The sequence below is a fragment of the Coregonus lavaretus genome (assembly GCF_964263955.1).
Source record: "Coregonus lavaretus genome assembly, chromosome: 23".
Classification (NCBI taxonomy): Eukaryota; Metazoa; Chordata; class Actinopteri; order Salmoniformes; family Salmonidae; genus Coregonus; species Coregonus lavaretus.
Window position 1 is genome coordinate 32,636,973 of NC_140010.1, and position 24,551 is coordinate 32,661,523.

Sequence of the window (24,551 nt, forward strand, 5' to 3'; positions counted from 1 at the left end):
AAAAGAGCCGTTTTTAGGGTGACGCCCCAGGGGAGACAGGTGATTGGACAGCAGAGGGAGCAACCCATATTTTTGCATACCTTATAAGTATAGGCTAGACAAAGGAGAGGTTAGAACAGACATATTATCTTTGGACACTGTTCTCCAGCCCGGCAGGGTCTGTAAACTTATGCTGACATCTTGTGATATAAATAAAACTTATAATCAAAGTACAGCCTAAGCAGACTCTTTGTTTGACAGCAATAATTACCAGCATTGACGCGATACTACAATTTCTTTCACATGACCCATCAATTTAGACAAGTGTGTCTGAGTAAGAATCATCCAATAATTATAAAATATTTATACAATATTTATCTGGACACTTTCTATTTTTGATATTGCTACTATGATTTATATGCAAGTAACCATTTCACTGTACCGTTTACACTTTCCGTATCCTGTGTATGTGACAAATATACTTAGATTTTATTTTAAATAGTGTGTGTTTACCAGAGACGGTAATGAGAAGAACAGCACGACCTGCACCAAAGTCAGATTAGGATATAGGCCTAGGACTAGATAAAGTGTATTTTTCTACTACTTTCACAATTTTTAGTCTTGAAATCTTTGGTTGTTTACTACACTACCTTACTCACTCTGTTTAGCACATGGCCTCACATGTGACTCCTTAAAGAGATGGGTGGGGCTAAGACTTAAGAGGGTGTGAACAATGCTGAATGGGTGTAGACAAAGAGCTCTCCAGTAGGTGTACCAAAACATTGTAGGTCCATTTTCTCAAAAGTGGGGTTACAAGTTTATCAACTTTCAAAGCAGAATTACTTTCCCATTGGTCCTCAACTGCAGTGTATGATATACACTTTTCTAGCTCTGAGTCTCTACTTTTATCCAATGTAAGAAACACAATTTCAAATTTTGCTACATAGGACTGAGCCGGTCGGTCACAAATGTTTCCTGCAATGTACTGTAGCCCCAAAAGGAAGCAACCCCAGTCTGTATGGCATCTCAATATATTGTCCATTGTTCATTAATTGGCGTGGAGTCATCATTGTCTAAATGTCCTGGAACATAGGCAATATAATAATAATGAAGTTCAGCAATAATAATAATAGTGTTCCTTTTACCCAATTGAGAGGGTTTCCTCATCATTGTCCTATGGCAGCATCAAAGCTGCACATTGAATTTACGGGAATGATTTTCGAGTGATTCTGTTTAGGAAATTGATTTCCCCTTCTAGCTTAGTTCGCGCTGTTTCCAGGTCATGGAGTCGCCCCTCTGTCACATTGGCTGCTGTCTCGAAACCTTCCACTTTAGTTGAGTAGGTATCCACTTTAGAAGTGAGCAGGGCAAGAGATTCATTTATCCGTTTTAATTGCAAGTCGAGGGCACAGGTCATTTTCGCACGAACAATCTCTCGGATAGTAGTGGCCAACTCTTTCTGTTGTCGGGTGTTGAGAGCCACCATGTTCCCACAGGTGAATTGTGAATGTACAGAATATGCCAACTACTGGAGTGAAATAGACCTGCTTTTGTTCCTTGTAATACAGTAAAAGTCCCACACTTTTTTTTTTTTTATTATTATTATGTTTTTTTAATTTTATTTTTAGGGGGTAGATCAGCTTTAAGATTGCAGATAGATTATAACTACCATCAATGTAATTGTCTGCATCACTTCCAATCCCCCATATGTTTTTTTTTTTCTCGCAAATATATATATATATATATATAAATATATATATATATATATACACAGTGGGGAGAACAAGTATTTGATACACTGCCGATTTTGCAGGTTTTCCTACTTACAAAGCATGTAGAGGTCTGTCATTTTTATCATAGGTACACTTCAACTGTGAGAGACGGAATCTAAAAAATCAAAAATCCAGAAAATCACATTGTATGATTTTTCAGTAATTAATTTGCATTTTATTGCATGACATAAGTATTTGATACATCAGAAAAGCAGAACTTAATATTTGGTACAGAAACCTTTGTTTGCAATTACAGAGATCATACGTTTCATGTAGTTCTTGACCAGGTTTGCACACACTACAGCAGGGATTTTGGCCCACTCCTCCATACAGACCTTCTCCAGATCCTTCAGGTTTCGGGGCTGTCGCTGGGCAATACGGACTTTCAGCTCCCTCCAAATATTTTCTATTGGGTTCAGGTCTGGAGACTGGCTAGGCCATTCCGGACCTTGAGATGCTTCTTACGGAGCCACTCCTTAGTTGCCCTGGCTGTGTGTTTCGGGTCGTTGTCTTGCTGCAAGACCCAGCCATGACCCATCTTCAATGCTCTTACTGAGGGAAGGAGGTTGTTGGCGAAGATCTTGCGATACATGTCCCCATCCATCCTCCCCTCAATACGGTGCAGTCATCCTGTCCCCTTTGCAGAAAAGCATCCCCAAAGAATGGTGTTTCCACCTCCTTGCTTCACGGTTGGGATGGTGTTCTTGGGGTTGTACTCATCCTTCTTCTTCCTCCAAACACGGCGAGTGGTTTAGACCAAAAAGCTCTATTTTTGTCTCATCAGACCACATGACCTTCTCCCATTCCTCCTCTGGATCATCCAGATGGTCATTGGCAAACTTCAGACGGGCCTGGACATGCGCTGGCTTGAGCAGGGGGACCTTGCGTGCGCTGCAGGATTTTAATCCATGACGGCGTAGTGTGTTACTAATGGTTTTCTTTGAGACTGTGGTCCCAGCTCTCTTCAGGTCATTGACCAGTTCCTGCCGTGTAGTTCTGGGCTGATCCCTCACCTTCCTCATGATCATTGATGCCCCACGAGGTGAGATCTTGCATGGAGCCCCAGACTGAGGATGATTGACCGTCATCTTGAACTTCTTCAATTTTCTAATAATTGCGCCAACAGTTGTTGCCTTCTCACCAAGCTGCTTGCCTATTGTCCTGTAGCCCATCCCAGCCTTGTGCAGGTCTACAATTTAATCCCTGATGTCCTTACACAGCTCTCTGGTCTTGGCCATTGTGGAGAGGTTGGAGTCTGTTTGATTGAGTGTGTGGACAGGTGTCTTTTATACAGGTAACGAGTTCAAACAGGTGCAGTTAATACAGGTAATGAGTGGAGAACAGGAGGACTTCTTAAAGAAAAACTAACAGGTCTGTGAGAGCCGGAATTCTTACCGGTTGGTAGGTGATCAAATACTTATGTCATGCAATTAAATGCAAATTAATTACTTAAAAATCATACAATGTGATTTTCTGGATTTTTGTTTTAGATTCCGTCTCTCACAATTGAAGTGTACCTATGATAACAATTACAAACCTCTACATGCTTTGTAAGTAGGAAAACCTGCAAAATCAGCAGTGTATCAAATACTTGTTCTCCCCACTGTACATATACTTACATACACATACATATACACATACATACATACATACATACATATAAATACATATACACACCTTAATGTGATGTTATATGTTGACAATCATTTGAAAATAAGTTCATTTATAGTTATTTTGCAAAAGAAAAGCCACAAGATAGCCACCAGTTTCAATGCATGCCACCGGAACCAGAATTTATTTTATGAAAAAATAAATAATAATGGTTGTCAACAAATAAACATAAGTGTGTAGTGGAAATGTTTTTTTTTTGCATATCCCCCTGAGAGTGGGTTCACAGCCAGGGATCAGCCATTATTGACAGCAACCAGGGTTAAGTGCCTTGCTCAAGGGCAGATCGAAAGATTTTTCACTTAGTCGACTCAGCGATTCAAATTAGCATTTTGGTTGCTAAGCCAACACTCTAACCACTAGGCTACCTACCGCCCCCTATCTGCTCTTTCAATAAATGCGTGAAATACTTTAGAATGGGAAAGCCAGAAGCCTACCTTCACTCTGTCTGTAGAAGGCGTTTTCACTACAGATGCTGCCCTCATTGCCGATGCTCTCCTCATACGTGCTACCCTCTGCAAAGAGATACAACACACAGGGCATGGGTCATGTTCAGTAGGTCACAATGTAGCAAAATGGTGTAAACAGGAAAATAAAATGGGTATTGGAAAACTTAAGGCATTGGACAACTTTGTCTGTTTCAAATAATGTTTTCCTGTTTTGTGCTTACTGACTTACTATGCTTACTATGCCACAGCATTCACACATAGAGCATTCAAATAAACAGCTATAGTACACAGGCTATAGCGAGAAATATTGCAGAACAATTTAATTGCAGTCGAATAGGGCGTTTGCCTGTGCAGTGTTAACTATGCCTGAGGTATTTCCTGTACCAAAAGGCTAGTCATAAATAGGGCTGTGGCACTCATGACATTTTGTCAGCCGGTGATTGTCAAGCAAATAACTGCCGTTCTCACGGTAATTGACTGTTAATTAACATAAACACATTTAGCATCTCCTGGCTTCCTCACATTGCCTACAAGCCACTGATACAGACCTTTGGAACATCTACATTTTAAAAAGTCTAATAAATCCATGTAATTTTTATTTATTTTATTTCACCTTTATTTAACCAGGTAAGCCAGTTGAGAACAAGTTCTCATGTACAACTGCGACCTGGCCAAGATAAAGCAAAGCAGTGCGATAAAAACAACAACACAGAGTTACATATGGGGTAAAACAAAACATAAAGTCAAAAATACAACAGAAAATATATACACAGTGTGTGCAAATGTAGCAAGTTATGGAGGTAAGGCAATAAATAGGCTATAGTGCAAAATAATTACAATTAGTATTAACACTGGAATGATAGATGTGCAAGAGATGATGTGCAAATAGAGATATTGGGGTGCAAATGAGCAAAATAAATAACAATATGGGGATGAGGTAGTTGGGTGGGCTAATTTCAGATGGGCTGTGTACAGTTGCAGTGATCGGTAAGGTGCTCTGACAACTGATGCTTAAAGTTAGTGAGGGAGATAAGAGTCTCCAGCTTCAGAGATTTTTGCAATTCGTTCCAGTCATTGGCAGCAGAGAACTGGAAGGAATGGCGGCCAAAGGAGGTGATGGCTTTGGGGATGACCAGTGAGATATACCTGCTGGAGCGCAATACATTCTAAGGCTGCATGATGTGACTCTAATGATGATTTGAAAAAAGACGCATGAAAGGCATGAGCTCTGCTTTGTTTTTGTGCAGGCTGTACACACTTCATCAGTCTCTCATTCACAATTTGACAAGCACTTGATAATGCTAATGTGCCCTTGGGCTGAATATAATAATTATAAGCACCTCTCACTCACATAGCTCTCCATCATGTGATCGGGTCTTTCTCACATGCTACGCAACTGCGTGCGTCCTTATCTAATTCCGAGGCGCATATTGAAGATATTGGAAGAACTGTCCACATTTACTTTTCGTCAGCCAACAAGATGAGTAGGCCTAACAAACAGCAAAGCACTAGCCTATGTCAATCTACTATCCCCCATAGTACAAAAGTTGACCCATTCTATTCTGTGCGAGAAATAAATATTCCAAAAATAGTTTGGGACAGTTGTGGGATGCAATAGATCCCAAATTAATACAACCACTAGCATCAAAAAACCTGTTTTAAGCAATGAGCCTGACGCAACAGATGAGAACGTTTAGCTTAAAATGTTGATAAATGATTAGGCTATTTCTTCACAGTATATGCGCAGCAATGCGCACACGGCAGTAGGCTATAAGCGGAAATGTTCCATTAGCAGGAAAACACAATTCTCAAAAGTGACCACAAATGCAATTATGCATGTAATGCTTTTATTGTAAAAGTGCATTTTTATGGTGAAAATTATCTTCCCCAAACTTGAAACTCACACGCTGCTTTTTGCCACTTTAGTTCTGATACAAACCTTATCAAAACATATATGCCTAAGGGATAGGCTACAGGAGGTGTGTGACTATGATTTGAAAAAGTCGCAAAAAAAGCATGTGCTGTTTCTTGCCTTAAGCTGGGCATCATTCACAAGTGACAAATATAATTGTGATAGGCTAATATTGTCACCCATCACACTATTCTTGATTTAATCTTGTCTTTACATATACTAAATAATATATATGTGAAATTTGATTTGATTTAGAATGGACCATTATCATGCAAAAATTACGTAATCTATGCACTTAAATAGCGAATGGAGGACGCTTTTCCCATGGTTCATTTTCATGCCAGCCAGGTAGGCTATACTCCTATTGTAAAGAGAAGCAATGTGCTTAATATTAGGAAAGTTGAGAAATAAATATAGTAGGCCTAGCCTATAGAAAGCTGACGGGATCCTCCTCTTTTTAATAGAGGCCATCACTCTGTTTTCTCACGCAATTGCATAGCCTATAGAAATGTTGCGCAACATGAGCTCATGGGCTCTCATTAAGTATTTTATTAGATTTTCGATTAGATTTTCATTGATGTCAGAGTGATTAGAGGGACAATAGAGTGCTGAGTACCAGGCAGTTAGCAAGTTTGGTAGGCTACTAATGACCATCAGCAGCATCAGAGCTTGGAGAAGCCTAATTACCATGACTAAACGTCAAGTGGAATTTGACTGCCGTCATGACTGGTATTACAGTCACCATAACAGCCTTAGTCATAAATTCTCATTCTGCTTTGAGCTCTATTCACGCCCTCTAAATATGCACATAAAGCTGAGGTTATTTGTTGTTATATAACTGCATTACTGGGTCTTGTGTGAGGCATTATCAGCCTTATCCCTGGACTGTGTGCGCCCAGTGTTCATGTAGTTCAGAAGTGGATTGGGGAACACTATGGTCATTTCCAGTCCTTTTAAGGAGGAAGGTGGCAGTGAACTTGAGTGACATGAACTAGATTTGTGAACAAATAAGCCTCATTCTGTTTTCTTTGTGACTCTATTGCTAACTGACTGTGTACTGGGGGTCCACACACACACACGTACACGCACACGCACACACACACTCTACATCAGTCAGAGTGCCAGTGACCCCTCGTCCAGTCTGTGAAGTGTGTGTATGTATCAGACACGTCACTATGAGTCTGCCCTCACAATGAGGCCTTAGAAGACAGCAGCTAAAGGTCACATGGTATTTGATGTCACCACAAGCCCCTCAGGGAGGTGGTGGACCCATACTGGGCAACCACACGCACACACACACACAGGAAACAGGAAACACACTCACACTCGCTCACTCTCTCCTTCCCCACTTTCCCATCTCCCAGCGGTAAACAGCTCCATATAAATTATATCCAAAAAAGTGAGGATCCATTGACGGATAGAGAGTGCGTGTGGAAGCTAAGATGTCACCTTTCTTATAACTATAAAATACTTAGTGACAGTACAATATTGGCACACTTTCATATACTGACAACAGATAATTTCCTCCTAAACGTCCACTGAGCGGCGCAGAGACACCATTCAAATGTGTGCACAAACAGTGGCGTGTATTCATGGGTGCCAGGCTTTCACAAAAAATTGAGCAAGAACAAAAAAGAAACATTTTTAACATGTTTCATAATTTTCCTTCGATTCACAAGAGGCTGAATGTATCTCACCGGAGAAAGCATCAGAGCGAGCGAAGCAGCGTCCCTCTGTCTCTGTATGTGTCGGCCATCTTTCTGATGCTGTCTGGGCAAAAAGAGTATGACATTGTTGCCGCCCGTAGCATTGAATGCAAGGGAAGCCAGCAAGCATTTGGCCTCCCTTGATAAAAAAAAGTCTAAAATAATAGCCAATCAGCGTAGAGCTAAACTGAGGGAGCTCATCTGTAAATGGTCCTAGCACACCAAAAAAAAAAAGTGTCAAGGGAAGCCAGTTTGGATTTGGCTTCACACCAATCACATCACATCGAGAGCAATACGCCATTGACAGAAACAACTTGAATTGTTGCATCTCGTTGTGTTGTTGTCCTCCAGTAGCTAGATAGCTAGCTAGCTAAAATTGGCCCTTTCCTAAATTAGCCATGGATGGAGATAGAGATTTTGACTTTTTTTAGCTAACTAGCTAGCCACTGATTTTACTTAATTCTCCATACTGGCCAATGATTATAATGGCGTTTCTGCCCCTGGCCTGAGAGGATGGAAGTTCAATATGTAGCTAGATGTAGAAGGCTATTGTTAACTAGCTAATGTTGGTCATGAAAGGAGGTTAGGCTAGCGAGCAAGCATTTTAGCCAGGTAGCCTAAGACAACAAAAAATAAATGCGTGTACTGTATGACAGAGTCATAGACCGTTTCGTCAACATGAAAGAGAGAAGGATTGCTTTGGCGTTTCTCTAAAAGTAGAGTGAGTCAAAATGTTTTTTTCTACTGGCACGAACGCACACACACACAGAAATCAGAACCATGGATAGCCACATCATATTTAGCTTAAGTTGATTGGACTAAATTGGTTTTTGGTATTTTTTAGTTGTCACTGTATTAGACTAAGCATAGGTGATTTGATGATGTTGAAATGTTGAAGTTGAAATGATGCTGGAATAGTGGAGGCAGCTCCTGTTTTCTTTGCGACTTATGGTAACTTTCCATGGTATTAAATCAATAGTTGTTTAGTAGTCAGAAAATGTCGGAAACATTCATAAATCCTCTTAGATGTAAGGTCCCCTTCTTGTTCCAGTTCCGACCAACATTTTCACTTATAAATTGATCTGTGGACACCGTAGATCGAAATGGCTTGCATTGAGAGATAGTCCTGGTTCCAACTGACACAGTAGTATTTTTCTGAGCCTGTGTGATGTAGGATGTGAAATCTGAAACCACTTGAAGCTGGGATGTCCTTCCTACCATTTCATTCACTCTTCTGACTGTCCATCAACTCCTGGCTGAACCCTACATCACAGCCACGGACAAAGCACATGCCTGCAATCCTTCCGAGCGCAGCAGGAGAGAGTGGTTTGATCACAGTAGCACATTCAGAGATAGATTTATAGCTATTAATCTAAAATAATTCATAGATATTTAACAAAAAAACACTTTCTGTTTGTCATAGACGGACAAGATTAATATGAGATGAAAGTCGAGTTCCTAACGAGTTCAGGAAGCCAAGCTAAAGTTCTGTGAGAAATTCACAGCGATGGCGGCAGATGTTTTGATCAAGAGAGACCTTCAGAAAATATGCACATTTTCTCTAACACTAAACATACAAATATGTATTTTACAGATATAAGGAAGGTGAAATCTTATAGTTAGTCATTTTATAATTTGATTATGCTACAGTGCTATGAAAAAGTATTTGCCCCCTTTCTAATTTTCTCTACTTTTGCATATTTGTGATACTGAATGTTATCAGATCTTCAACCAAAACCTAATATTAGATAAAGGGAACATAAGTGAACAAATAACACAACAATTACATATTAATTTCATTTCTTTCATAAACAAAGTTATGCAACACCCAATTCCCCTGTGTGAAAAAGTAATTGCCCCCTTACACTCAATGGGACCCATCTCGTCCAAAAAGTTGACTCAAGTTTGCCAAAAAGCACCTGGATGATCATCAAGACTCTTGGAAGAACGTTCTATGGACAGGTGATTCAAAAGTATAACTTTTTGGACGACATGGTTCCAGTAATGCCTGGTGAAAACCAAACTCTGCATTCCACAGTAAGAACATCATACCAAAGGTCAAGCATGGTGGTGTTGGTGTGATGGTTTGGGGATGCTTTGCTGCCTCAGGACCTGGACGACTTGCCTTAATAGAAGGAACCATGAATTCTGCTCTGTATCAGAGAATTCTATAGGAGAATGTCAGACCATCCGTCTGTGAGCTGAAGCTGAAGCGCAGCTGGGTCATGCAGCAAGACAATGATCCAAAACACACAATCAAGTCTACATGAAAATAGCTAAAAAGCAACAAATTGGAAGTTTTGGAATGGCCTAGTCAAAGTCCAGACCTAATCCCAATTGAGATGTTGTGGCAGGACTTGAAACGAGCAGTTCATGCTTGAAAACCCACACGTCACTGAGTTAAAGCAGCTCTGCATGGAAGAGTGGGCCAAAATTCCTCCACAGCGACGTGAGAGACTAATCAACAACTATAGGAAGCATTTGGTTGGAGTCATTGCAGCTAAAGGTGGCACAACCAGTTATTGAGTGTAAGGGGGCAATTACTTTTTCACACAGGGGAATTGGGTGTTGCATAACTTTGTTTATGAAATAAATATGTAATTGTTGTGTTATTTGTCCACTTATATTCCCTTTATCTAATATTAGGTTTTGGTTGAAGATCTGATAACATTCAGTATCACAAATATGCAAAAGTAGAGAAAATTAGAAAGGGGGCAAATACTTTTTCATAGCACTGTATATTTAGAAAGCATACAGTACAAGTCATTTCAGAGGGTAGTGCGTACGGCCCAGTACATCACTGGGGCAAAGCTTCCTGCCATCCAGGACCTCTATACCAGGCGGTGTCAGAGGAAGGCCCTCAAAATTGTCAAAGACTCCAGCCACCCTAGTCATAGACTGTTCTCTCTGCTACCGCACGGCAAGCGGTACCGGAGTGCCAAGTCTAGGTCCAAAAGACTTCTCAACAGCTTCTACCCCCAAGCCATAAGACTCCTGAACAGCTAATCATGGCTACCCGGACTATTTGCACTGCCCCCCCACCCCATCCTTTTTACGCTGCTGCTACTCTGTTAAGTATTTATGCATAGTCACTTTAACTCTACCCACATGTACATATTACCTCAACTACCTCAACTAGCCGGTGCCCCCGCACATTGACTCTGCAACGGTACCCCCCTGTATATATAGCCTCCCTACTGTCACTTTATTTTACTTCTGCTCTTTTTTTTCTCAACACTTTTTTTGTTGTTGTTTTATTTTTACTTTTTTTGTTTAAAATAAATGCACTGTTGGTTAAGGGCTGTAAGTAAGCATTTCACTGTAATGTCTGCACCTGTTGTATTCGGCGCATGTGACCAATAAAATTTGATTTGATTTGACTTGATTTGATTTCAAGCCTTATTCATACAGTTTTGTTGAATAGGAAATACATCAAATAAAATATTTCATATTTTCATATTTTAATTATATTTGTAATGTGTACTTGAGCTTTTGTCCTCAAAAGTGACTACACCTCAGCAATTAATAAAAACATTTACCAGAAAGATGAAATGTTAACCTTTCTTTGAGTATGCAGCATTACTAGTTATTGTTTATGGCCCTCTCATGATAAATAATTACTTTTGGGGATTACGTAGATGACATTTTCGATGACATTTAATTAAATGTAACTGGTTTTAACTTGCCTGACCATGCTGTAGGTCATGTAACTGTTTGTTACATGCAATATGCTTTGTGGACTCAATTTTGTGATGAAACAAAGGCGTGGTTGAATTTATTCTGCCACTGTGTCTTCTTATTGTCTCGGCTTTGGGCCTATATATCACGATCGCAAGGTATATGAACTAACAGATTATACAGCAAACAACGCAATTATCACAACACATCAATTTAAATATGCCTTTTTTTTCTGGCTTGGCTTCCTCAGTGATTTTATCCGCTACTGTGCACAAGGTGATTTAGTCCGTGTGACCATGAGAAAGTAGTCTTGTTTCAATTCAAATGATTTAATATTTTCTGTCTGAGAATATCACAGCGAGATGAAACCACAATGGTTGGATTCGATAGACTGTCACCTTTCATATGCGCTATGCCAGGTTGGGCTCCGTCATTCAGAGGAAGAGCAAATTGATTATTTGTCTGGATTGGCTAGAAAAAATGTGACACGTCACTCCCTATGCAAATGTGGGGTCTGAAACATGACACTTCAATTCAGCGCCGCTGAGAGTGTGGAAGCGGAAAGCAGACAGATGGGGCTTTCTGGCACCATAAGGCAGGGACCCTACGGCGCACACACAGCGCTTTCTACACCAAAATGTCAGTCGGAACCGAACCACTCAAAGTCCCGTATATATTGGGGACTTACATCTAAGAGGTTTTCTGCCTGGCTTGACTCGATCAGCAGCCTCCAGTCTGCTTCCCCAGGCTCTCTGTGTGCTCTGCAGAGGTAGTTTGACAAATTCCAGCACACTCGCGTGATGAGTAACCTTCCTTGAGGCAACCTTCCTTCCTAAAGCACAGAGAGCGTGAGTAACCTTGTTAATGTCTAGGCTTTAGCTCAGCCGACTAACAGTTTTGTCTTGTCACACTGATGGATGACCCGGGTTCAAACCCAGTCACTCACGCACTCTGTGCTTTACTAGCAAACCTCAATTCAATCAAATCCGGTCGCCTAACCAGGCTGCCAGCACAAGACTCTTTGTACTGCGAGAAAGCACCTTTTCGATGAATTAACTTTGAACTTTGAAATTACATTCATTGTTGCTCACTGTTACAAATGGGCTATGGAGAGCTATGCTTCTATTCTCCTTCTTGCGGTATTTGGAGAAGTCCCAGAGCATGTTGAGTCACTAGCCGATGGCTCTGTGTTTAACAGGTGAATAATGTTGTGCAGGAGAGCTTACACCAGCAGTGACGCCTAAACCCACTGGGCACACACTGGTTGAATCAACGTTGTTCCATCATAATTTGCCAACATATTGTGAGGAGGAATCAATTTGAGATGAAAACAATTTTGAACGTTTCATGCTGCTCCAGCATGTCTAACACAGAAGATCTACATTCTAAAGCATCCTCCTCTCAGCTTTAACGTGACCTTTCCTTCACAAACATGAAGAATGATCTGAAATCCCTCAACTGGTGAGAGAGAGAGAGAGAGAGAGAGAGAGAGAGAGAGAGAGAGAGAGAGAGAGAGAGAGAGAGAGAGAGAGAGAGAGAGAGAGAGAGAGAGAGAGAGAGAGAGAGAGAGAGAGAGAGAGAGAGAGAGAGAGAGAGAGAGAGAGAGAGAGAGAGAGAGAAGAAAGGAAGAAAGGAAGGAAGGAAGGAGAGGGAGGGAGGGAGAGAGGTGACCCCTACTACTGCAAATATATATGTTGCCAAAGCTGTCCTGCCCTCCCCCTGAAGGTTCTGGAGCATCGTAGGCTTTATGAATATGGCAGAGGGCATTAAGTAGAATGTAATCCACACACTAATAATAGTCACACCTTTGAGGCATTCACATTGCATTCTACTATTACATTAACATAATATACGCACACACAGATTTTTGCTTCCTTTCCTAAAATCAGTGTGGCCTACACATTGCCCGTGAACTTTTTATATAAAATTAAAGCCTGCAGGCGCTTAATCCTGTTTCTTTCTCCCTCAACAGTCCTGCTGCACAACACATACACATACACACACACTCACTCACTCCTCACTCACTCACATGCTCGCACACACACACAAACACACACAGCTTGACCTGAAGGCATCTAGTGTATACCATACAAGGCTGCTAAGGGAGTGAACGTTATTTATAATAAGGGTTACGTGGAGAAAATCGGACCTCTCTGAAATGAAAATGGATGGCCCTGTCTTCAGCAATATATACAGTATTTTACCTAAACCCTCCCTGAACGCTTAAAAAAATTATATGCTAAATTGTTCTTCGTCCTGTAAGCATTACATGACATTGGAGGAATTTTGATAGTGCACATGGTTTTAGGCCAGAAAGTTGTGGGTTCGCAGACCACCGTGGAAAATAGTAGGGGTGTAAAGAGCTCCTTTATAGTAAAATCATTGCATGAATCTATCATCGTATTTGCCTGTCCGAGAAAAAATAGCCTTTTATAAAAATGTCATGCAATTCTACTTCATTTTACATATTAGCAGAATATTTTTTTATACCACACAGATTACCGAAATTACAGGCTAATGGACAGACAGATAGGCGTATGTGCTCATTTTATCATATTTCTCTAATGCCAAATCAGTGTGTTTTCTTTGCAAGGAAACTGTCCCTGTCTGCAAATAATTAAATAGGAGACATCATTAGGAATCTGAGCATGGTACTTTCAAAAGTTAGGCCTACCTTTCGACCCTAGAAAGAGTAGGCCTACCAACGCAGAAAAATGTAAGCTTTAACTGCTGGCTACTCTTCTTCCGTGGCTTAACCCAATGAGAGGTTCCATTTTATTTTCACAAGGGGTAGGCCTGTGCTTTTTGACCATTTTCTTTAATAAAAGGTAGGCTTATGGCGTACCTTTTCATACCCCCTCAATTCTTGGTTTTAATTTAACAGCACATCAATGACAGGGAGGTAGGCTATTTAAAGAGTGCATGGGGGTGGAGGAATTGACTGACAAATCTATGGATATAGCAGCCTATAGCCTAATGTAATCTGTAAAACAGGCAGCCTTCTTGTTATTAGTAAAGTCTAATTAAAATGAAGACGGTTGCCTACTCGAATTTGCCTACTTTCAGCAACATTAGCTGTCCATTTCTGATTGATTGTGCTGCGGCTGCTGCTTCAAGTTTCAGCACCACAAAGTTACTTGAATCTGGCTTATTGAGAGCCCACTGACAAATAAATGATCAGTCTATAATGTTAATGGTAGGTTTATTTCAACAGTGAGAGACAGAATAACAACAAAAAAATCCAGAAAAACGCATGTCAAAAATGTTATAAATTGATTTGCATTTTAATTAGGGAAATAAGTATTTGACCCCCTCTCAATCAGAAAGATGTCTGGCTCCCAGGTGTCTTTTATACAGGTAACGAGCTGAGATTAGGAGCACACTCTTAAAGGGAGTGCTCCTAATCTCAGTTTGTTACCTGTATAAAAGACACCTGTCCACAGAAGCAATCAATCAATCACATTCCAAACTCTCCACCATGGCCAAGACCAAAGAGCTCTCCAAGGATGTCAGGGACAAGATTGTAGACCTACACAAGGCTGGAATGGGCTACAAGACCATCGCCAAGCAGCTTGGTGAGAAGGTGACAACAGTTGGTGCGATTATTCGCAAATGGAAGAAACACAAAATAACTGTCAATCTCCCTCGGCCTGGGGCTCCATGCAATATCTCACCTCGTGGAGTTGCAATGATCATGAGAACGGTGAGGAATCAGCCCAGAACTACACGGGAGGATCTTGTCAATGATATCAAGGCAGCTGGGACCATAGTCACCAAGAAAACAATTGGCAACACACTACACCGTGAAGGACTGAAATCCTGCAGCGCCCGCAAGGTCCCCCTGCTCAAGAAAGCACATATACACACCCGTCTGAAGTTTGCCAATGAACATCTGAATGATTCAGAGGAGAACTGGGTGAAAGTGTTGTGGTCAGATGAGACCAAAATGGAGCTCTTTGGCATCAACTCAACTCGCCGTGTTTGGAGGAGGAGGAATGCTGCCTATGACCCCAAGAACACCATCCCCACTGTCAAACATGGAGGTGGAAACATTATGCTTTGGGGGTGTTTTTCTGCTAAGGGGACAGGACAACTTCACCGCATCAAAGGGACGATGGACGGGGCCATGTACCATCAAATATTGGGTGAGAACCTCCTTCCCTCAGCCAGGGCATTGAAAATGGGTCGTGGATGGGTATTCCAGCATGACAATGACCCAAAACACATGGCCAAGGCAACAAAGGAGTGGCTCAAGAAGAAGCACATTAAGGTCATGGAGTGGCCTAGCCAGTCTCCAGACCTTAATCCCATAGAAAATCTGTGGAGGGAGCTGAAGGTTCGAGTTGCCAAACGTCAGCCTCGAAACCTTAATGACTTGGAGAAGATCTGCAAAGAGGAGTGGGACAAAATCCCTCCTGAGATGTGTGCAAACCTGGTGGCCAACTACAAGAAACGTCTGACCTCTGTGATTGTCAACAAGGGTTTTGCCACCAAGTACTAAGTCATGTTTTGCAGAGGGGTCAAATACTTAATTCCCTCATTAAAATGAAAATCAATTTATAACATTTTTGACGTGTTTTTCTGGATTTTTTTGTTGTTATTCTGTCTCTCACTGTTCAAATAAACCTACCATTAAAATTATAGACTGATCATGCCTTTGTCAGTGGGCAAACGTACAAAATCAGCAGGGGATCAAATACTTTTTTCCTTCACTGTACATAATGGGTAAGAAAAATATTGTTTTTAATCAAATCTATTATAGTAATAGCAAGCTATCAAAGTTGACCTTCTCATCTTTGCGCTCTCCTTCTCAAACTGAACAGAACATAGGGTATAGGTTAGTCCACATTGAATATTTTTTATACTAGGCCTAATTTTAAAAAAACATTCGGAGGAAGCCTTTCACTCCTCCTGAACTGCCACTGTAGGCCTACACAGCACAGCCATTTGATGGACGTTTTTCGTTTTTGATCAGCAAGAGCAGAGCAGGCCGGGTTCAGGGTTGGAATATCCATTGCAGTATGTAATGCAGCATAGTTTTATTTATACCATCCCAGCAGCTATAGAAATATAACTTTGCTCTGTGTTTCTCCCAGCATGCACTTCGTAGCCTATAGCCTATAGGCTGTTGATCATTTGATTGAGACCTCACTAAATAGCCTATAGGTGCACTTGATATTACACCCAGCGAAGAATCAGAGGTGAGGGGCGGCATCAGGCACACATCCATTTATAGCAACTAATTCTAAAACACTGAGAAATATTGAAATTTCATCAATTACAAATTACATGACCCTCCCCTGGACTAGATTATAAAAATACTAAACCCGCCCCTTGACTGAAATTGAAAAAGCATGACCCTCCCCCAATTCAAAATCAAATCAAACCAAATTGTATTTGTCACATGCGCCGAATACAACAGGTGCAGTGCAAATAGTCTGGGTAGCCATTTGATTAGATGTTCAGGAGTCTTATGGCATGTAACCATTCTGTACATTTTTATCCATCTCTAAGATGCTGGAATATTTGACACTAGACACATGCAGAGAGCTTCTGCACTCTTACGGTCGATGCTAATGTCGAGATTAAAGTAGTAGCAGCAGTAAAGAAAACAGTCCAGTCCAGTACCTGTGAGTTCTCCCAGCGTCCCATGCTCTGCCAGGTGTTTCCTGTATAGTGTCTTCAGCACCTTGGCGCTACCAAACCTCTTGAAGCGACACTTCACATTGTTGTAGTACCACTCCAGGGACTGGGTCTTCAGAAGCCTGGCACAATGAGAACAGAGAGAAGAGAGAGAAAGGAGGACTGATGAGATGTGGTATACAGTGCCTTCAGAAAGTATTCACACCCCTTTACTTTTTCCAAATGTTGAATTTTAAATGGATTAAATTGAGATTTATTGTCACTGTGAAATACACCGTAATATCAAAGTGGAATTATGTTTTTTGAAGATTTTACTAATTAATTAAAAATGAAAAGCTGAAATGTCTTGAGTCAATAAGTATTCAACCCCTTTGTTGTGGCAAGCCTCAATTAGTTCAGGAGTATAAATGTGCTTAACAAGTCACGTAATAAGTTATATGAACTCACTCTGTGTGCAATAATAATGTTTAACATGGTTTTTGAATGAAAAACTTATCTCTGTACCCCACACATACAATTATCTGTAAGGTCCCTCAGTCGAGCAGTGAATTTCAATCACAGATTCAACCACAAAGACCAGGGAGGTTTTCTAATGCCTCGCAAAGAAGGGCACCGATTGGTAGATGGGTAAAAATAAAAATCCAGGTGTGCAACGCTCTAGAGACTTACCCAGAAAGACTCAGAGCTGTAATTGCTGCCAAATGTGATTCTAACATGTATTGAATCAGGGGGTTGAATACTTATCTAATCAAGATATATTAGTGTTGTATTTTCCTTTATTTTTTACAAATGCTATAATTTTTCTTCCACTTTGAGTATTTTGTGTAGATCGTTGAAAAAAAAAAGACAATTAAATCAATTTTAATCCCACTGTAATGCAACAAAATGTGGAAAAGGATGTATGTTGTATATAGCAGACCTGTGTTGATAGTATCTGTTTTCTTTCAATTACTTTATATGTTTTGATGGGCTGGATTGGCACTTTTGGGATTATTCCATTGGAGTTGTAACTTTTAGGGCTATTCCATTAGCTCCATTCTGCTGGGTAAGGGTTAAGGCATTCTGTGCACTCTACTATAATCACTTTGTAGGGTTGGGCTTTGCGTGTGTGACCACATATACCTCTGAGTCAAGGGGACCATGGCCCACACACATGCACACACACACACACACACACACACACACACACACACACACACACACACACACACACACACAAATCCCTCGTCCTCATCTCACCTTGTTGAACATCTGCCAACTTATTCTAGGTAGGAGACCTCCCTCCTCTGATTGTATAAATATTTATTTCCCTTGAATCGATTAAGTCTATTTCCTCCCTAAAGGACACTAACCCTAACCCTATTTTCCCTAACCCCAAACCTTAACCCTAAACCTAACCCCATAAGCTTAAAAAGCCTTTGTTTTAGTATCCCTTTGGGGATTTCAGGTCCCCATGAGGATAGAAGACCAAGATCACACACACACACACACACACACACACACACACACACACACACACCTTATCTTCCAGGGAAAGCATCTTGATTCTAGCAGCGTATGTAAGTACAAAGTCCACAGGTCTAAATCCTACAGTGGAACAGCTGGGCAGATCAAGGCTGTCATTAGAAACAGCTGGTCCAGAGTTTACAGGCCTTCTGTCTCCTCCTGTACATTCTCAGTCAATTACCAGCCAATGCCTGCTGATTCCTGTACACTGTCAGCCAATCTGTCAGCCAATGACAGTCTCTTTGTACCCACTCTTATCTCTCCATCCCTCCAGACCTGCCAATGACCTGCTGCTTCCTGAACACTGTCAGCCAATCTGTCAGCCCATGACAGTCTCTTTGTACCCTCTCAGCCAAAGACCTGCCAATGACCTGCTGCTTCCTGAACACTATCAGTCAATCTGTCAGCCAATGACAGTCTCTTTGTACCCTCTCAGCCAATGACCTACTGCTTCCTGAACACTGTCAGCCAATGACACACTGACTGATCTACAAATAATAATTAGTAGTTATTTATGATGCAAGGTTCTTTGTGGATCAGTCAGTCGGCAGTCGCCTGCAGTGTCAACTGCAATGTCGAACAAGCCTATTGTCTCTTGAACACTCTCAGCCAAAGGCCTGCTTTTCCCTGTATACTCTCAGCTAGAGGTCTTCACGGATCCACTTGTACCCGAATACCCGAGAGGGTCCGGATTCAGAATTCTAAATAATGTCACAGGTCTGGATCGGTTCTGATATGATTGTCACAGGTCTCGTTATGTGTAATTTTAACTGACTGCTGCAGTAGAGAGAAAGAGACATTAGATAATTTGTGTTGCTGCTTTTCACCAGAGTGGAGCGTGGCGCGTGTAGCTTGTTGTTGTTGTTGGCCAATCATAAGTCATCAAAGCAGCAATAGGCTACAGTCATAGAGCCTCCGTGTGTGGCAAAAGTTAGGAGATATCTAATCAATGGAAGATGGAATTAAAATGACGGAATTAAAAGTTAAAGGAGAAGGATAGGCTACAATGACCAAGAGCCAACAGGTAGGCTGCTACTTAATATTCTGAATAGAGCTGTTGTTATTTGTCACTATGAGAAAGTGCATGCACTGCAGCCTCAATTAGCCTAGCTAGCTAATGTTAGCTAGCTATAGCTTCTCCCCCCGTTTGATGCAGTCAAGACAGATACTACATAATATATTGGATGATAAATAACCTAGCTATGGCAGCTATTAGTCTACTATAGCACGAGTCGGCTTGGTTGGTTGCTGTCTCTTATCTCTCCCTCCCTCCTCCCCGTTTCACTTGCTCACAGTATGGCTCCTCCCCCGCCTCCTAGAGCAGCACCACCTCTCTCTCCCTTTATCAGCTCTGGTTAATAAAGTACCTTAAAAAATTATTTTCTGCTGCTTCCCTCATTCGGATCGGACTGTGTCTGAATCTGAACAGGTCTACACGGAATGAGTCTAGTGTTCCTCGGGTACTTTTGCAATGGGTCTCTATATTTAAATAAATAATTTATGCATATAGGCTCAAACTTTCGGAACGGGTCAAAAATTTTTGACATGTGAAGACCTCTACTCTCAGCTAATTAGGCTACCCTTCACCTGTTGCTTCCTGAACCCAGTCAGCCAATGACACACTGTCTCTTGAACATGCTCAGCCAATAGGTTGCTTTCCGCTGTACACTCTCAGACAATCAGCCTTCACCTGCTGCCTCCTATAGACTCTTAGTAAATGAACTGCGTTCCCCTGTACACTCTCAGCCAATGTCCTGCTTTCCCCTGTACACTCTCAGACAATCAGCCTTCACATATTGCTCCCAGCCAACCGTTGCCTAAGTTGACTCACTTACAGAAGTCCCGTTTATACCTGATTCTAACATGCAACCTTTGGTCTGATTGTGCCCACATTTTTAAACAGTTGTAGACAATCAAAAGACAGGTTGTGATCAGATTGAGATCAGATCTTCCTGCCCACCTCCGGAAGTAGTCAGATACACATTTCTTCTGGATATCTTACAAGTGTATATGGATCTGGACAGTGAATTCCATAAATCATCTTTAGACTGCCGTTAAGGCGGCGCTAGTGTCAAACGCACGCTCGTTGGTAATTTAGACTTGTAAAAGCCAGCACTCCGCTATTTACCAACCTTTGCACCAGAGTTGGTAATTTATCTGTCTAACATCAGCTCCATTGCGCTGAGGTAGGAGGGGTGGAAGTATTTGAGGTGTAACATGTGCCAATATGCCCAATTCAATCAGCACAACTAGACCGACGAAAAGCTGGTTATAGCGGTAACGCAATTGGTTATGGCATTGATTTAGCCAGCGTAGGTGCACACAGTGGCCTTATCAGTAGCCTTATCAGTAGCCTTATCAGTACATCACCAATGTTTTATTACAATATCACGAGTAGCAAAACAGTCAACAAACATTCACCTTTTTTAATTTAGATTTACACTTGACTTTTTCCACATTTTGTTACATTACAGCCTTATTCTAAAATGGATTATTTTTTTATAATCTCAGCAATCTACACCCAATACCCCATAATGACAAAGCATAAACAGGTTTTTAGAGATTTTAGCAAATGTATTAAAAATGAAAAACAGAAGTACCTTATTTACATAAGTATTCAGACCCTTTGCTATGAGACTCAAAATTTAGCTCAGGTGCATCCTGTTTCCATTGATCATCCTTGAGATGTTTCTATAACTTGATTGGAGTCCACCTGTGGTAAATTCAATTGATTGGACATGATTTGGAAAGGCACACACCTGTCTATATAAGGTCCCACAGTTGACAGCCCATGTCAGAGCAAAGACCAAGCCATGAGGTCGAAGGAATTGTCCATAGAGCTCCGAGACAGGATTGTGTCGAGGCACAGATCTGGGGAAGGGTACCCAAACATTTCTGCAGCATTGAAGGTCCCAAAGAACACAGTGGCCTCCATCATTCTTAAATGGAAGAAGTTTGGAACCACCAAGTCTCTTCCTAGAGCTGGCCGCCCCGCCAAACTGAGCAATCAGGGGAGAAGGGCCTTGGTCAGGGAGGTGTTCATAATAATAAACGCCTATGTACGCATACCACGCTGCACCTTGGTCCGATCCTTTATACAACTAACGTGACAGAAGATCCCACCACTAACGGACCAAGCAGCGTGGCCAGGAGGAGCAGACACCCTGGGCACTGGTGGGGAGGACATTTTGGACATGAGAGGAGATATTAGCCGGTAAAGGACCCTGGGTGAAGGAAGAAGCCCAGGCAAGAGAGGATCAACGGCGACGCCGAAGGTGCCGACCGTGAAGGAAGCCCGAGAGGCAGTCTCAATAAAAAAAAATTGGGGGGGGGCACACGGAGCAGAAGGAGGCCCTGAAAGGGCTGACTGTGGAGGAAGAGGAGGCCGCTATTATAGAGGCCCTCCAAGATATGCAGCTCAGCACTCTGAGAGAGGAGATAACTACCTTATGGGGGCTGTTAGCTAAGAGAGAGCAGGAGAGCTCCCTTCAGAGGGAGGCGCTGCAGGAGGCCCACAGGGAGAAGGAGTCAGTGGATGCACGGAGAGAGGAGCTGGCCAGACAACAGGAGGAGCTGAGAGTGGAGTTAACCCTCCAGCAGCAGAGAACACAGTCCTTAGAGCAGAGGCTGGTGGAGCCAGGTTTCAGAAGAGAGCCAACTCCCCGCACTCGCTTTGAGGAGCGTGTGACCGTGCAGGCACCAGGCTATGCGCCGGCTTTATGCACTGTGCCGCCAGTGTGCCTTCACAGACCGGTACGGCCCGTGCCTGCTCCTCGCACCAAACCAGTGGTGCGTGTCTCCAGTCCTGTACGGCCCGTACCTGCTCCTCGCACCAAACCAGTGGTGCGTATTGCCAGCCCGATACGCCCCGTACCTGCTCCTCGCACCAAACCAGTGGTGCGTGTCGCCAGCCCGGTGCGCCCCATACCTGCTCATTCCCTGACCTTGAGAGCCCTGTTATTTCTCTAGTTAGTTTGGTCAGGGTGTGAATGCTAGTTGATCTAGTGTATCTCATTCTATGTTGGCCGGGTGTGGTTCCCAATCAGAGGCAGCTGTCGATTGTTGTCTCTGATTGGGGATCATACTTAGGCAGCCATTTTGCCTACCTATGTTGTGGGATCTTGTTTCTGTTTGGCTTGTTGGATGTTTAGCCTCTTGAACACGTTCTGTTGGATTTTGTTATTTGGTCGGTGTTTATAATAATAAACGACTATGTACGCATACCACACTGCACCTTGGTCCGATCCTTTATACAACAAATGTTACACAGACAATGAATAACCAAGATTCTCTGGTCTGATGAAACCAAGATTGAACTCTTTGGCCTGAATGCCAAGCGTCACGTCTGGAGGAAACCTGGCACCATCCCTACGGTGAAGCACGGTGGTGGTAGCATCATGCTATGGGGATGTTTTTCAGCGGGAGGGACTGGGAGAGTAGTCAGGATCGAGGATGAACGGAGCAAAGAACAGAGAGATCCTTGATGAAAACCTGTTCAAATGCATTAAGAAGGAATGAAATTCCACAAAATTAACTTTTAAGAAGGCACACCTGTTAATTGAAATGCATTTCAGGTGACTATCTCATGAAGCTGGTTGAGAGAGTGTGCAAAGCTGTCATCAAGGCAAAGGGTGGCTATTTGAAGAATCTCAAATATAAAATATATTTTGATTTGTTTAACACTTTTTTCTTTACTACATGATTCCATATGTTTTATTTCATAGTTTTGATTTCTTCACTATTATTCTACAATGTAAAAAAAAAACTTGAATGAGTAGGTGTGTCTAAACTTTTGACTGGTAGTGTATGTAGAGGCATTGAGTTCTGGAGGAGCACCAACCCACTTCAGACACAGTTGACGCAAATATACAGTTGGTCCACAGAGGATCAGAAATGTTCGACATCTTCAGAGTACAGTAGCCAGTTGTGAGGATGAGATCCTCAACTCTAAAAGACAGAGACATTTTCCCCATATTTACAGTACATTCTGAAGGTATTTACACCCCTTGACTTTTTCCACATTTTGTTATGTTACAGCCTGAATTTAAAATTGATTAAATTGAGATTGTTTGTCACAGGCCTACAATGCCCTGAAAAAGTATTCATCCCCCTTGGCGTTTTTCCTATTTTGTTGCATTACAACCTGTAATTTAAATGGATTTTTATTTGGATTTCATGTAATGGACATACACAAAATAGTCCAAATTGGTGAAGTGAAATGCAAAAAATAACTTGTTTCAAAAAATTCAAAAAAATTAATAACGGAAAAGTGGTGCGTGCATATGTATTCACCCCCTTTGCTATGAAGCCCCTAAATAAGATCTGGTGCAAACAATTACCTTCAGAAGTCACATTATTAGTTAAATAAAGTCCACCTGTGTGCAATCTAAGTGTCACATGATCTGTCACATGATCTCAGTATATATACACCTGTTCTGAAAGGCCCCAGAGTCTGCAACACCACTAAGCAAGGGGCACCACCAAGCAAGTGGCACCATGAAGACCAAGGAGCTCTCCAAACAGGTCAGGGACAAAGTTGTGGAGAAGTACAGATCAGGGTTGGGTTATAAAACAATATCAGAAACTTTGAACATCCCACGGATCACCATTAAATCCATTATTTAAAAATGGAGCCGCAAAGCTCCACAGTGGAGATTGGAGTATCTGTCCATAGCACCACATTAAAGCCGTACACTCCACAGAGCTGGGCTTTACGGAAGAGTGGCCAGAAAAAAAACTATTTTTGGTGTTCGCCAAAGGCATGTGGGAGACTCCCCAAACATATGGAAGAAGGTACTCTGGTCAGATGAGACTTAAATTGAGCTTTTTGGCCATCAAGGAAAACGCTATGTCTGGCGCAAACCCAACACCTCTCATCACCCCCGAGAACACCATCCCCACAGTGAAGCGTGGTGGCAGCATCATGCTGTGGGGATGTTTTTCATCGGCAGGGACTGCGAAACTGGTCAGAATTGAAGGAATGATGGATGGCGCTAAATACAGGGAAATTCTTGAGGGAAACCTGTTTCAGTTTTCCAGAGATTTGAGACTGGGACGGAGGTTCACCTTCCAGCAGGACAATGACCCTAAGCATACTGCTAAAGCAACACTCGAGTGGTTTAAGGGGAAACATTTAAATGTCTTGGAATGGGCTAGTCAAAGCCCAGACCTCAATCCAATTGAGAATCTGTGGTATGACTTAAAGATTGCTGTACACCAGCGTAACCCATCCAACTTG

At 41.9% G+C, this 24,551-nt stretch overlaps 1 protein-coding gene across 1 annotated transcript in view; it reads right to left on the reverse strand.

Annotated features, from left to right (window-relative positions):
• myripa (myosin VIIA and Rab interacting protein a) overlaps positions 1-24,551 on the reverse strand; it is a 56,236-nt gene that overhangs the window by 12,045 nt on the left and 19,640 nt on the right. Inside the window, exons 4-5 of the mRNA XM_084187982.1 lie at positions 16,793-16,929; positions 3,857-3,934 (exon numbers count right to left, since the gene is read on the reverse strand). Of these exons, the coding sequence (XP_084044108.1) occupies positions 3,857-3,934; positions 16,793-16,929 (215 nt within the window). The remainder of the gene's footprint in view (positions 1-3,856; positions 3,935-16,792; positions 16,930-24,551) is intronic.